The sequence below is a fragment of the Manacus candei genome, unplaced genomic scaffold, assembly GCF_025592945.1.
Source record: "Manacus candei isolate 608988 ecotype Guabito, Panama unplaced genomic scaffold, ASM2559294v1 h1tg000043l, whole genome shotgun sequence".
NCBI classification, from domain to species: Eukaryota; Metazoa; Chordata; class Aves; order Passeriformes; family Pipridae; genus Manacus; species Manacus candei.
Window position 1 is genome coordinate 13,791,908 of NW_026138091.1, and position 14,365 is coordinate 13,806,272.

At 40.9% G+C, this 14,365-nt stretch overlaps 1 protein-coding gene across 2 annotated transcripts; it reads left to right on the plus strand.

The window, feature by feature from the left end:
* The first annotated feature begins 2,007 nt into the window (after nucleotides 1-2,007).
* Nucleotides 2,008-14,074, plus strand: IFRD1 (interferon related developmental regulator 1). 2 transcript variants are annotated; one of them, XM_051795543.1, is made up of 12 exons: nucleotides 2,008-2,336; nucleotides 3,998-4,102; nucleotides 4,996-5,077; nucleotides 5,503-5,627; nucleotides 5,924-6,081; nucleotides 7,475-7,525; nucleotides 7,619-7,797; nucleotides 7,900-8,008; nucleotides 10,065-10,199; nucleotides 11,444-11,572; nucleotides 12,544-12,639; nucleotides 13,395-14,074. In XM_051795543.1, the coding sequence occupies exons 1-12, from the start codon at nucleotides 2,291-2,293 to the stop codon at nucleotides 13,482-13,484; spliced, it is 1,305 nt and encodes a 434-aa protein (XP_051651503.1). In that variant the 5' UTR covers nucleotides 2,008-2,290; the 3' UTR covers nucleotides 13,485-14,074. The 2 variants fall into 2 exon arrangements, with proteins under 2 accessions (XP_051651503.1, XP_051651504.1); XM_051795544.1 differs by lacking the exon at nucleotides 2,008-2,336 and adding an exon at nucleotides 2,587-2,795.
* Nucleotides 14,075-14,365: the final 291 nt, after the last annotated feature.

Genomic DNA, 14,365 nt, shown 5'->3' on the forward strand with positions numbered 1-14,365 from the left:
GTGAGATGGGGCTACCAGCAGGAAGGTAGCGACTTCAGTTCAGTCGAGGCCAGTCAGACTGCACCCCGAGATGCATCTGTGTATCAAGAAAGAGGGTGAACACACAGGAAATCAGGACATGACTGGCCTCGCTCAAACGGTATTGGCACCTTGCAGCTCAAACATTCCCACCATACAAGTTTGCTTCGCTGCTGCTGGGTGTTGTAGCATGTCCAGCGCTGCTCTCTTGTTCTAATATTAAATCTTGTGTACCCAAGGGTACAGTTATGCCTTCCGCATCTAATTGCAACTCCTCTGTCAACTTACCTGGAAAGCTTCCTTTGCTCTAGCATTTCACCCTGAAGGATCAAAAGTAGTGCCCCTGAGACATTCACATGTTGTCCTGCACACATGCAGTACATACTGACTTCTGTCTCCTCTCTGCTCTTCTTAAACAGGTCTGCCTAAACCTTTTCAGAAATTTGACCTTCCTATGCCCAAGGAAACGTTCACCGGAATGCTCAGGAATCGCTCACCAGGAGGCTCACGCTGCACAGCAATGCAAAACATCAGGCTCAGGCAGAGCCAGCTGCCGTTTTCTAGAAATAGACACTTCCAGCATTTCCTGACCCAGCATGCACAAATGGGTCACTAAATCCTTTGTTTGTCATGTAACATGTATGGAGAATTGTTATGGAAGTTTACCTTTCTGGAAGTCAGTGTAAATACATTTTGTACACAAAGGAATTCAAACGGTGTAATTGCTATTGTGTCTTATGTAACTTTTCAGCACATTTTGCAAAAATGCCTCCAGTCCCTCAAACAGTGCAGTTCTGATACGGCCCACCAGTGAGCATTCACTAACATTCACAGCTCAGAAACATTGGAAACCAACCTCCTTTTGGTGGATAGGAATGCTATCCTATTTTCTTTATTTATTATCCTATTATTTATTTATTTGAAGTTTAGCAGAGAACATTAAAAAAATCAATTTTGGATTAACAATGATATAAAATACAAGTCTCTAAATTGGAAGCTATGTGACAAAACCCATTTCTGTATGTGGGAGGAAATCTGTTGTGAAGAAGTAAGGCATCTATCCTGCATATCTGTTTTTAAGTGAAAATTACACAGTGGTTCTGGGCTCCTCAGTACAAGAAAGAGAAGGAGCTACTGGTGCAAGCCCAGCAGAGGCCACAAAGATGAATATGGGTCTGAAGCATCTCTCTTAATAGGGAGACTGCAGGAGCTGGGCCTTGTTTAGCCTGGAGAAGACTGAGAGGGGATCTCATTAATGCACACAAATATTTCAAACGTGGGTGCCAGACTCTTTTCAGTGGTGCCCAGCAACAGCATGAGGAGCAACGGCAATAAACTAAAACACAGCTTCAAAACACAGCTTCTAAGTTTCATCTCAACATGAGAACTTTACACTGAAGGTGGTAGAGCACTGAACAGGCTGCCCAGGGAGGTCATGGAGTCTCCCTCTCCAGGGACATTCCAACCCCACTTGGACGCGTCCCTGTGTAACCTGCTCGAGGTGACCCTGCCTTGGCAGAAGGCTTGGACCGGATGATCTCTAGAGATTACTTCCAACCCGAACTGTTCCGTGATTCTGTGAACCCTTCCGGCGTTCGCCGTCAGCCCTACACGAAGAGCAGTGCCGGCCACGGCCCCGCACAGCACACTTCCCGTTGCCAGCGGCCCTCAAGTCTCCGTGCGGGACGCGTATCCCGACGACCCCGGGATAGCCCCGCGCTGTCCCCGCCCGCCGCGCCCCCACACGGCCCCGCACCCCCCCGGCCCGAGCTGCGCCCGGCCCGCCGCTCCCGGCGTGCACCGCGGCGTGGCGCGCGAGGCGCCGCTGACGTCCCGGCCCAGCCACTGGGCAGCAGCGCGCGCACGTCACGAGCTCGCGCGGCTGAGTCACCCGCGCGCCGTCGCAGCGCCCGGCCATTGGCTGCGGCGGCGCCCGGCACCGCCCCCGCAGGCGGCGGCGCTATAAAAGTGGCTCCGGCGCCTCCTCCGCGCCTTTAGCCCCGGGTGTCTGAGAGGAGAAAGATGCATCGACTCCGCTCACGGGCCTCCACGGGGATTTCTGCCTTCGCCGCCGGTTCTCCCTCCGCCTGCTCTCGCCAATCACCCCCGCTGCCCCGGACCGCGAAGTCGGCCTCGCAGAGGCGTTGGAGTAAAAAGCGCTCCTGCTCTTCCATCGGCTGATTGTCGCTCATTCCCGGGCGGGGGGGAGCAGAGAGTCCGAGACCCGGAGAGGGGCCGCGGGAGCCAAGCCGAGCCGAGCGCCGCTGCGACCATGCCCAAGCCTAAGAAGCGAGGGAGCAACCACCAGCGCGGAGCCGGTGAGCGTTGCCGGGCGGGCAGGGGCGCGGGGTCCAGCCGGCGTTTCCCGTGGCTATACGGTTCCGCCCTGTCTGGTGGCGTCCCGGCTCCCTGTGGGCGGTGGGTGAGCAGCAGGACGGGCGGGGGCCGCCGCGGAGCTGCGGCCGGGCCGGGCGGGTGACAGGAGCCGGCCCCGAAACCGCCACCTCACGCCACCGTGCGCATGCGCCGGGGGGACAGCGGGCGCGGCCGCCCTGGCGCCGGCGGCGGCGAGAGCGCCCCGAGCAGCGGCCTCAGGGCCCGCGGCGCAGCGCGGGGAGACCGTGCCGTTGTGCCCCGAAACGCTGCTGTATCTCCAACCCCCCCTCCTTGTTCTTAGCTTAAAATAGGATATTGTAAAATAAACGATCTTCGTGCAGATTGGGAATGTGCGTAGCGGAGGTGCTGCTGCCGGGGCAGAATGGAGGTTTTATGGAGTGGTGAGAAATTTTACTTCGGGCTACCATAGCCGTGAGCAGCATCAATCTCTAGTATCCAGTGCTATTCACAGGGTGTTTCTGCAGCTCCTTTTATTTTAGTCTGTGATGGGCTTGCTGTCATTCTTGCCACTTCTCCCACTGAACTTCCCTGTTTGATATCAGTAGATATCAGTTGATATCAGTAGACATCAAACAAGAAGGTGGCCGTGCTGGAACTGTGAGCTTCCAAATTTCTTCGTTCATGCATTGACTGGTGTTTTTCTCTTGGGTTATGGTCAGTGATACAGGTGGATATGGCTAAAAGCAGCAAAACATTTGGTGTGTGATTTAATTTGAGAGTGCTTGGACACTGATCCAACCAAAAAGTATAAAAATAGTTTTTTGGGGTCTTGGTAGTCCTGAAGGTGGCAAGCTCTGTGATGCTGCCTTCTTAAATAATTTAGAATCAGTTGTGCCACAGAAAAATAGCTAGAAGAATGGAGTTCAGAGTAAATGACTTTTGGTAGCTGTTGGACAAATAACAGATATAAAAAGTTGTAGGGATGACTACTGGTAAAAATAATACTACTTTCTTCAAAAAGTTTGAAGATACCACACCGAGACCTTCTTGGTCCCAAAAGGGAAAACTTTTATCCCTTGTTGAAGCATTTGATGTTCTGGCTTGTATTTGTAATTCAGTATTAAAGAAGTTGCACGTTGCTGATGCTGCACATACTAAACTTAGTCCCATAAATCCTGCATTGAACCTGGTAATGTATGATTGCCTAAATGTTTAACTTCTACTGTCTTGAAGTTCCTCAAAATTAAAAACTGAAGATTGTGTGGCAGTTTTTTAAGTAGCTTGTCCTGACAGTTGAATTAATATAGACCTATTTTTAAAGCACTGTCACAGTAAATTGCATTACCTTGAAATTGATTGTAGAAAGATGCTAAATCTAGAGTGGGAATTGGACCTATATCTGGAATTGGATCGGTACTAAGTGGGTCCTTCCCCACCATTCACAACTGGTCTTCCAGAACACACCCAACTTAGCCTTCAGAATAGGTGAGAGTAAGGGAATCAGCAGAGGACAGAAGTGTTGTTTCTGTGATTGGATCAGGGAGAGTGAATCTGCTGGGAGAGTTCTGTTCTACATTTGGTGTTCAGATCTTTCTTTTCCGTATGAAAAATGACCAAACTATTGTATTCATCTTTCCTTAAGGTGGTCAGCCCAGAAATGTGCAGCCTTTTAGTGATGAAGATGCTTCAATTGAAACTATGAGTCACTGCAGTGGCTTCAGTGATCCTGCTAGCTTCACTGAGGATGGTAAATTCTTTCATTTATCCATCTTTGTAAAAATATAAAACCTGAGTTGACTTAGTGGTTTAAGTACTAGACTGTAAATAGCAGTAGCAAAATAGTGACATTCCATTAACATTGTGTGATTGTTAGTCTAGTTTGTTTTTGTTTTGTAAAAATATACTCCAGGTTTCACGAGGCTCCTTTCTATTAGTATTATACAGTTCTGGCATAGAGACAATAAGAATTTTAAGGTGCATTATAAGACATTGATTTTCATAAAAGTCGAGGCAGTAGGAACTGCAGAAGAGTTTAGGATGGGAACAGTCACGTTTGCCTGTTGTGAACTAGATTTGTGCATTGTCTCTTTTACCCCCTCTGCAACCGGGACTGCTCTAATGTCCTTTTCCTGGGAGGAGGAGACCTGAAAGCCTGATACAGAGAGATAAGGCAGGGAGCCTTCCCTGGGAATACTTGCCACTCTTAGCTGAGCTCATGTCACAGAGGCTTCTAAAGCGATGCCATATAGGACAGGCTGCTTTGACAATACTCACTGCATCAGCAGTGGGCACGCCACTGTACTCCGGGAGTAGGTGTAGTGGACTGGAGGAAAACATGTTGCTGACAGGATTGACTGATGGTCATGAGCTGGAGCAAATTTTTGTAAGATCTGACTCTTTTTGCCATACATTCTTGGCACATGTTGATACATCTGTGCTGTTTCTCTGTCTGCTCCTTACAAGGCAGTCTTTATAAAAGTATTTTGGGTGGCGGTTTGATGTAGTAGGATTAATACCATTGAGCTTCCATAATACTGAGCAATTATGTAGCTGTTGTCTGTGTTAAACTGGTTTCTCAGTGTTAAAAACATTGTGTTGGAACTACTGTGCCGGCTAATGAAATTATTTCTTCTGGATTAGGGCCTGAAGTTGATGAAGAAGCCACTCAAGAGGACTTAGAATATAAATTGAAGGGATTTATTGATCTTACATTGGACAAGAGGTATAATCTGCTTTGAAGAAACGCTTTCATAAATTGTTTGCTGGCTTCCTCTGATTTAATAAGGGAAATACACATCAAATGTTTTTACATGCTTACTGAGGTTAGGATTATTTCATGCTGGTGAGGACTTCTGGATCTGAAAAGACCTTTTTCCCTCCATGGAGTTTTTGGATGAGTTAGACTTTCCTAATAGCTTGAAGTAGAGTGACTTTATTTCTAGCCTGGTGTGCTGCTGTGAACTCTGTCTCCAAACTAAGTTTTGCTGTCCTTGAGTAAGGAGGCAACTTGTAGCATTTCCTACGTCATTGTACTTGTGTGGGTTTCTCTGCTGTTTGGAGCAGACAAATATAAACTGCCATAAAACAAAGGCAAGGTTTAACTGATGTGTGCTGATTTCAGGAAGTCTTCCTTTTCTCTTCTAACAGTGCAAAGACAAGACAAGCAGCCCTTGAAAGTCTGAAAAGTGCTTTTTCTTCTAAAATACTCTATGAATTTATCATGGAAAGGAGAATGACTCTAACTGATAGCATTGAGCGCTGCATAAAGAAAGGTAATGAACGTGCTTGCTATAGAAAGCAATAATCCTTATGAAATAGCACATTGCTTAAAAGGAATTTAGACTGTGAGGCTTCTCTAGTACTTTATAGAGTGCTTAATAATTTAGTTAACATTCCTTTTTGAAATTTAGGTGTCATATTTTAACTGTCCTAGAAAATGAACTGAAATTATCTTGTAACTATTAGTCTCTGAATTTCCACTTGCAAGCTTTCATGCTACGATCTTTAAATGTTAAAGGAAGAAAGCAACGCAGAAGGTGATTGCTCATTATAGTGTGTTAATCTCCAGGTAAGAGTGACGAACAGTGTGCAGCTGCCGGACTGGCCTGTCTTCTGTGTGTGCAGATGGGGTCAGGAATTGAAAGTGAGGAGATTTTTAAGACTCTTGGTCCAGTTCTGAAGAAGATTGTCTGTGACGGAACAGCCAGTATCCAAGCCAGACAGGCTGTAAGTATGAAATGTTTATTTGCCAGGCAGGGACAGAGGGCTGCTTTTGACCAGCTCACTGTTGTGTAATCCAGAACTAAAGGTTACCACACTAGTGTGTACTCACAGTGTTGACATATGCTCTGAATGATATGTAGCGGTTTTCACTGACTTAAAAAGTCCCACCTAAAGGTTGAACATGATTCTCTTCTTCAGCTTGGTTACCTTCTTAAAAAGCTGTTCAGTGTACTACTTTGACAAGTGTCTGAACTCACTGTATTGTAGTCTCCTTTCTGCAGTTCTTGAGGGCTGATGTTGAGGTCCTATAGGAAAAAAAAAATTTAAGTTTACCCACTGATTAATGTATCCTTCCTGTATTATTTTTATTTTATTCTTAAAGTTTAATTTTATTCTTTAACAGCCCAGGAATAATACTTAAGCAATTATATTTATTTTTGATAAAATCACATATAACACAGCTGGGACTACATACGTAATACACTTGTACATTTGTACTGTACTACCAAAAGTATTTTGAGTTTTTTGCCCAGTCATCTCATCCATACATCAGTGGTATGCTTGAAATGTTTAGTGAAGACAGTCTAAAGCTCCTGTCAAGAGCTGAGTCTTTTAAAAACTTCAGAGATTTAACTAGTATTCTCCAACTTGCCTTTATCATTAAATGGGTGGCTACTCTATTGTACTCAATCTATGTTTCAATAGATCCTGTCAACTGCAAGAGGAGGTAGAACTGGTTCAACAGCAATTAGTTCTACAAACAAACAAAAGCTATTAAAGCTTGTCCTGTTTAAATGTCATTTTGAGTCCTTTGTGGTTAGTGTAAACATGACCTTCGAACATTTTTTTCCATACTCTTTGCAAGAGGAATTGGAGTAGAATATTGAGGATAGGGAAGAGATGAGTAGGACCTTGCAGTAGAAGTTGCAAAGTTCAAGGAAAGGCTCTTGCAGTTCAGAGTTTTCATACCATTTGATTGTAATAGTTGTCAGGAAGGGAAAATATTTCCCACAGCTGTGAATAAATATATGTCCATTACTGTTTATCATCATACTTTCTAGTAATGAATCCTAGTGAGATTTAAAATAATTTGGTGAAAGCAGTGCTATGTATAGCTCTTTCAGGGGCTTTGGAAGCTATATTAAATAATAATACATGAAAAGTGAAAGCTTGTTAGAGTAACAGCTATAAAATCATCCTGAGTGTAGATGGGAATTGGGAGATAAGTATTACAAAGCAACTGAATTAAACAGAGTTGCAGGCTTTTATACTCTGCTAAAGTCTTAATCTCAAGTTTACATTATTCCAGATGTTAAATTTCAAAGGTCCAAGTTTGAAGGTTTTGTCCATTGTAACACTTACGTCAAATACTGACACTTTTTTCTTTTGTGTCTAGTGTGCAACCTGCTTAGGGATTTGCTGTTTCATTGTCACCGATGACATAACGGTGAGGATAAATACACTTTTTTAATTCATTAAGTTGACAAGATGAAAATGTGTGAATCTTAAGCCACTTCCATTATATTTTTCCCTTGTTCAGGAACTGTACTCTACTATGGAATGCCTAGAAAACATCTTCACAAAGGCCTATCAGCGAGATAGAGATACTAATGGTGTATCAAGTACCCATAATACTGTGCTTCACATCAGTGCTCTCTTAGCATGGACACTGTTGTTGACTATCTGTCCGATGAATGAAGTGAAGAAGAAAATTGAAATGTGAGTATCTTTCTTGGAAAACAGAATTTGTAATACTGTTTATATGCAATGAAATGGTGTTAACAAAATTTACACCTTAATGGAATATGACTTACTCCTTAGGCACTTGCATAAACTTCCAAGTCTGCTGTCTTGTGATGATCTCAACATGAGAATAGCTGCTGGAGAAACATTAGCCCTTCTGTTTGAACTGGCACGTGAAACAGATGCTGTAAGTAGATGTCAGCAGCTAAATGTTCTTGCATTGGGATGATGACGAGACATAATATTTAACCTGTGTTACATAGCACCCTGGATCTCCACAAGTGGCAGACAATTCCCTGGTTTGTTCTTTTAAGTGAGTCTGCCCCAATCTAAGTGGGTATAGCACTGATTCACAGCAATTCAGCTGTCATTTTTACACTAACTTCTATGTTGCAAAACAGGGCCAGTGAAACAAAACACATCAAATAGTACTGAATAGCAACTAGAAATGTGGAGTGCAAGATTTAAAATGTAAATTCAATACGAGCTTTTAAAACATTAAGAAATCCCAAGAGAGATTTCAGAATAAAACAGTATTGTTTACTGTAGTGGGAACACTCACCAGATGCTTGTGCAGACACATTCAAGTAATTGACAACCTGCACAATTCTGTTCTCACAGCTAAAATTCTGTCATTAGGTGGAAGACGTGTTGACTTCAGTATTGTTTTTTCAGTATCCTTATTTAGGTAACTTGAGAAGAAAACTAGTATTTCTGGATGGTTTCACAGCGTTTGTGACTATTTTAGTCAATTAAAGACTAGGCAGTCATTTTAAGAGGGGGGACTTTAAAAAGATTTGCACAAATTTTGCACAGATACCAATATTAATACATCTGAGATTTCTTGGGGTTTGCTTTTGAGTTGGATTAGATGAAAGCTGCTTGATATTTCCTCATACACAGCTAAACTTGCCTTTGCATTCTTCCATATGCCTCATTAATTTCCAAACTGTTTTCTTGACAGCTCTGAAGGAAACAGCCTCCTTCCACTTAGTCATGGCACAGCTTGGGAGAGCTGCCTAATGGCTCCTAACTTGATCAAGGCTGCTGTGCTTTGCCAGAACACTGTCTAAAGTGAAAAGATAACTCCAATTGAGATAGGAATCATGGCAAACCTAGCACTGCATAATCCAAAACAATACGTTGAGGCTTTTGTGTAACTGCAGACAGTGGGGATTTGAGTCTCTTGGCTATGGAAGTCAACTCTGAAAGAAAACTAAAGGGAGATTGCAACTTGATCCTTTATTTGGTCAAGCTGACTGCAAGTAACTAAAATCTTTAAATGCACTAACAAACGAGCCTATTCACTACAAACTACTTCTGTTCCATTGAGGAAATGCCCCTTTAATCATTACAAATTTTTCTCATTGGATCCTTAACAGTCAGCGCAGGTTAAAAATGCTTACTGTGTTTTGCCTTTGACCAGTTCCTTTCAAAAAGCATACAGTAAACTTGCCCTATTTAGTTGACATGACAAAACACTCAGATTTAAAAAAAAAAAGGCAAAAACTTGTTTTTAAATAAGTTTACATACATTCTTGTTAATCTATTTGAACTACTGCTAAATTAGTAAATAGGGGAAAGAAAATATTTCTTTATATGTGTAAACTACATATTAAATACTAAATATAATGAATAACACTAATTTATTACCGTTTACTTCAAATGTTTTGTTAAGCATTTTCTAAAAAAAACCTGCTTCTAATTTCCCATTCCATACAAGACTTATAGCTAAATACTCCTTACCATCAGTCTAATGGTATTTCACAATCTGTCTCCAGCAGCATGAATTGTGTGCTAATAATATTGAAGTGCCCTCAGCTTGTCAGGAGTGGCAGGCAGGTTCAGTTTGAGTGTCTTGGAATTATGGAGCAGAACAGATTTACAGGTGTATACGCACAGTGAAGGAGCTGCACAGTTTCATGTGGCTCTGACTACCAACGTTGACTTCGTTAGTGCCCTTCTTGGTAAACTGGGTGCTGTGACTTTGTTCTTACTGGCTTAAACACTGCAAATGGAACTACAGGAGTGCCATTTCTGTCCCTTGAAATAACAAAGTAAGAGGCTGTAGAGATCTACGTGCCCAAAATTTGGAGATCCATTTTCTTATTTGCAGAGGAAGAGGTTTAAGCTAGAAACTAAAAAAAAAAACCACAAAAAAAAACCCTAAACCAAACCAAAATAAAATCAAAACCAACCAACCAAAAAAAAACCACCTTTTTTTTTTTTTTTTTTTAAACTAGGATTTCTTTTATGAAGATATGGACCTTCTAACAGAGAAACTAAGAGCTCTGGCTACTGATGGAAACAAGCACCGGGCCAAAGTGGATAAAAGAAAGCAGCGATCTGTCTTCAGAGACGTTCTACGGGCCGTTGAGGTGATTCTTTTGTTTTAGTTACAGTCCAGTATGTAGTATGGCAATACAATTTAGGGAAAAAGTTTTATTATCAAACAGTATTACTATTTCAGAAAACAAGAGGGAAAATTTGAAATGAGATTTCAAATTCTGATCACTTGTGTGAAATAGAACTGCTTTTTTTTAGGAATATTAGAACAAAAAGTAATCGTTTTGCTCCAGCCTTGACTTTCATATAGAGAAGGTCTCTTTTTCTTTAAAGAAGGCTAAACATTGCACTGTAAATACTAAATTCTCTTTTATTTTACACCACGAGCAGAATTTTTTTCATAGAAAACTTTGTATGACATCCAAATAGTGTCCTGAATTCTGTGAAAAGATCTATTGTAAAATCTTACTGACTGTTGTGCTTAATAGACAAAAAGTAACTTAGTAAGGTATATCACAAGTGATACCTGTCAGGGGCCATAGAAGCGTTCGTGAATGAGAGGGGGAGTTGCTGTCCTAAGTGTAGTACCATAATCTTCTGTGTTTGCATATCCAGATTATGCGAATAACACACAAAGCAAGATGCTAAAAATACTTAATTAGTGACATAACTGAGTAAGCCTCTAAGACAACTCTAAAACTTGCTGTCATGGTTAGTTATCTTGTTATCTTACACCTCTGGAACTTGATTTTTATTTTTGCTTGTCAGATAATTATTTCACTTCTGTATGGGTAAGAGCAAATAAATATTAGTTGATATTCAGAATAGTTAGACAACTTGATAGCGAAGGAGAATGCTTGGCAGGATTTGAAGTCACATTTAAGATTCTGCCTGTAGAGGAATCTGAGTCATCTGTTAGCACTTGTTACATTCCGTTGTCCCAAATGTAGCTCCTCATACTTGTAAGATGGGGACTAAATGAGGCTTACAGACTGACTTAAAGGTGACTGCTGCACTCAGAACTGTTTTTTCTGGAGATAGGTCTTAATTCTTAAAGTAATTTTAAAGTTGAAAGTTAAGGGGTTTTCTTTTAAAAAATGCTTTCTAACTTGAAGAATATCAGCTTCAAGTTTTACATGAGATTTAACTTCAGGTGTGCTTCCATTTTTATGAACAAATACAATCTTTAGTATATGCATATTATGTTGTGTGGAAAGTTTTTTAGTGTGCCCAATTTATCAATGAAAATAAAGTTCCCTGAGATCTATAAAATTCCTAGTAAAAAACAATGTTTAAATTAAAATTATATGTGTTGTTTCCTTTGATTTTTGGATAGGAGCGTGACTTTCCTACAGAGATGGTTAAGTTTGGACCTGAGCGCATGTATATTGATTGCTGGGTTAAAAAACAAACTTACGATACATTCAAGGAGATCCTGGGGTCGGGAATGCAATATCATTTGCAGGTGAGCTGGTCTTGGACACATGCTCAGACTCTTCTTTACTATCTGGCTTCTTTGATGTAATTCAGACTGAACTACAAAATCCTGAGTAGAACTTAGTGAAATGATGAGCTTTGCATTTGGAGTGTTAAAAGATAGCATTTAAAGAAATAACTGTGGTGAGCCAGAACTGTCTGGGTGAGCTGCTTCGGAGTTGTAGCTGGGTTAGCAGTTGACTTCTCCAAGAAGTAAGAGATTTAAGCTGGATATCTTTTTAGCTTCAGAGTTTTTGCTGAATCCTTATGCTTTCTTTCAGCAGAGTGGTGTGGTCATCTGGCTGCTATAAAGCTGCATGCCTCCACCCTTCCCTTTTGAGCCTGTAGAAGGAAGGCAAAGTTTCAGTCAAAAATAGTGAACACAATTTGCACCCCAATGATGAGAGCATTCCAGAAGAGAAGAGATAAGTCCTTATCTCTGTTCTGGGAACTGCTTGTTTACTAGTCATCTGTTTACAGTTCCTGTTTCTGCTACGTATATACCTTAGTAATATATGCTCCCAAATTGCTCTGATAATCATGGGGTTAAAGTTCTTGGTCCAGTGTCACTTGCATTTTTATGGGACTTGCAGCAGGCATGTAGCACCTTTTTCAGTTTTTTCAAATACTACTTTTATTTTAAAACTGCTGTGTTGCAAAAACATATGGATCAGTGTTCAGCTGCCTGATCTGGTGTAGAACAGAACAGTTGCCTCATTTGCTGGGACAAAAAAATCAATAGAGGCAGGGGGAGTTCTCTCTGCCTTCTCAAGGGGGCAGTTTTTGTTCTTAACCTTATTCTGATTGAAAGAGGAAGTGCTCTTGACGTAATTGCAAAAAACAGCAGCAAGTTGACACAAATCCTACTATTTCTTACTGGAATACTTCATATTTAACAGTAGTCAACTTTGGAGACTTGATAATTAGAGGAGAAATTGATTGTTTGTGTTTCTTGTTTAGTCAAATGACTTCCTTCGGAATGTGTTTGAGCTCGGTCCACCAGTAATGCTAGATGCTGCCACTCTTAAAACAATGAAGATATCCCGTTTTGAAAGGGTAGGTTATTGCACCTTAATGAATTTTCTTTGCTTCATGCACTGATACATTTCTGCTGCACTTCAGAAGCTGTTGTCGTTAAACTTGTTGCTTTAGTTCTATCAATGCCTCATTGTCCTGAATGAAACCCAACCTTGTTTGTATGTGCCTTTGAGCTCTTAGTTAGGTTTTCCACTGGGCATGTGTCTGCTACTGCTTCTCCCAAGGGTCTGAAGGTTCACATGGTTGCTGATTGGTACCAGATTCACACTCCACACATGTGAAACTTGGTCTCTTTTGACAGCTGCAGGTTTTCAGGGAGGGACCTACAGGAAACCATGGAAACAGAGTCTTTATAAAGACAGTATCCCAAACTCTGCGGTGTAAAATGGGCACTAGGAGGATGACTTTGGTCTATTGCTTGTGAATGTACTCATCCTGCATATAATTTGAGCAATGGTGCTACCAGGTTTAATCTAGGGGTGAATTTAACCTACATTGTATCTGTATGATGTTCAAAACTGGCAGGCTTCCAGAATTGCTTGTAGCTCAGCCTTTCTTATACAAACCAAGTTTCTTTTAAATGTGTATATATATGTATGAAAATGAATCAGCCTTTGGTTCAAGGGTAGTATGCTATAAATTTCTGAAAGTCTACCAATTTACTTCAAAAATTAATAAAAAGATATTTTCATCTGTTTTGTAACATGAAAAATCTCTGAAGAGCATAAGCCTTATGAACATCTGTAATAAATTTTTCTTTTTTTATTTTGTAGCACTTGTACAACTCTGCAGCATTCAAGGCTCGGACAAAGGCTAGAAGTAAATGTCGTGATAAAAGAGCAGATGTGGGGGAATTTTTCTAGATCTCATTTTCAATGGGGTTCAATTTTCATAAGTAAAATAAATTTGTAACATTTAAATGAATTTTTAACTTCTGTAGTCATAGTTTGCACTTGTGCACAAGGATGTTATGTAAAGTCTGTAAATATAATAATGCATGTTGTTGCTTCATTGCATATACACTGTATATATATTGATGTAACATTTGGAGCAGGGATACATTATATCATTTGCATTAGCCACCAGTTGCTCCAAAGGTTGAATATATTTTAACTGAAATGTTAAATGGGGTGGATAACTGTAGTCAGATTGGATTCTTCATATAAAGGTAAATTACTTTATGGATCAAGTGTTTTGGTAAGAATGTGCTAATATGAAAAGATAACCATATTTGTGTGAAATTGAGTAACTTTTTAACTCTTCAATGGCAGATGGACAAAGAAATTTTTATGTTTCTATGATTTTATCCTGACAGGGACTATGAAGTTTAATAACCTCTACTGACAGACAAGTAGTGAATGACAAATACTTGCCTCAATTTAAAACAAAAGCAAGATTTTTGTGTTCTGAAATTGGATATTTAATTTTTGCAATAAAGATGTTTCTCACTGGTTGCGCTCTGTGTAAAAGTGATTATTTCATGATTGAAAAGCTGCAACAACAGCAAAACCTAAAGGCTGAAACAGATGGCTTTGGTTTTTTGCCCATTCAGACGTGGTTGTGTTAGTCTCAGAGGTTTAGTAGATGCTACATGACGGTCTTTCTTGCTGTGTTTCAAAGGTGTATCTTACTTGCATGTGGTCTTGCACAACAGCCTACTCCTCATTTGTCACTGTTTTTGTAATAGCCAAATGTTTTCTAGTTCTGGTGTTGCAAAAGACCTCGTCCCTTATCTTACAGGAGG

Excerpts from the sequence above, each read along its gene's own strand:
- IFRD1 (XM_051795543.1), top strand. The coding sequence starts at position 2,291 with ATGCCCAAGCCTAAGAAGCGAGGGAGCAACCACCAGCGCGGAGCCG. Across the intron at positions 6,082-7,474 it reads GTATCCAAGCCAGACAGGCT|TGTGCAACCTGCTTAGGGAT; the intron begins GTAAGTATGAAA and ends TTTTGTGTCTAG. Across the intron at positions 7,526-7,618 it reads TTGTCACCGATGACATAACG|GAACTGTACTCTACTATGGA; the intron begins GTGAGGATAAAT and ends TCCCTTGTTCAG.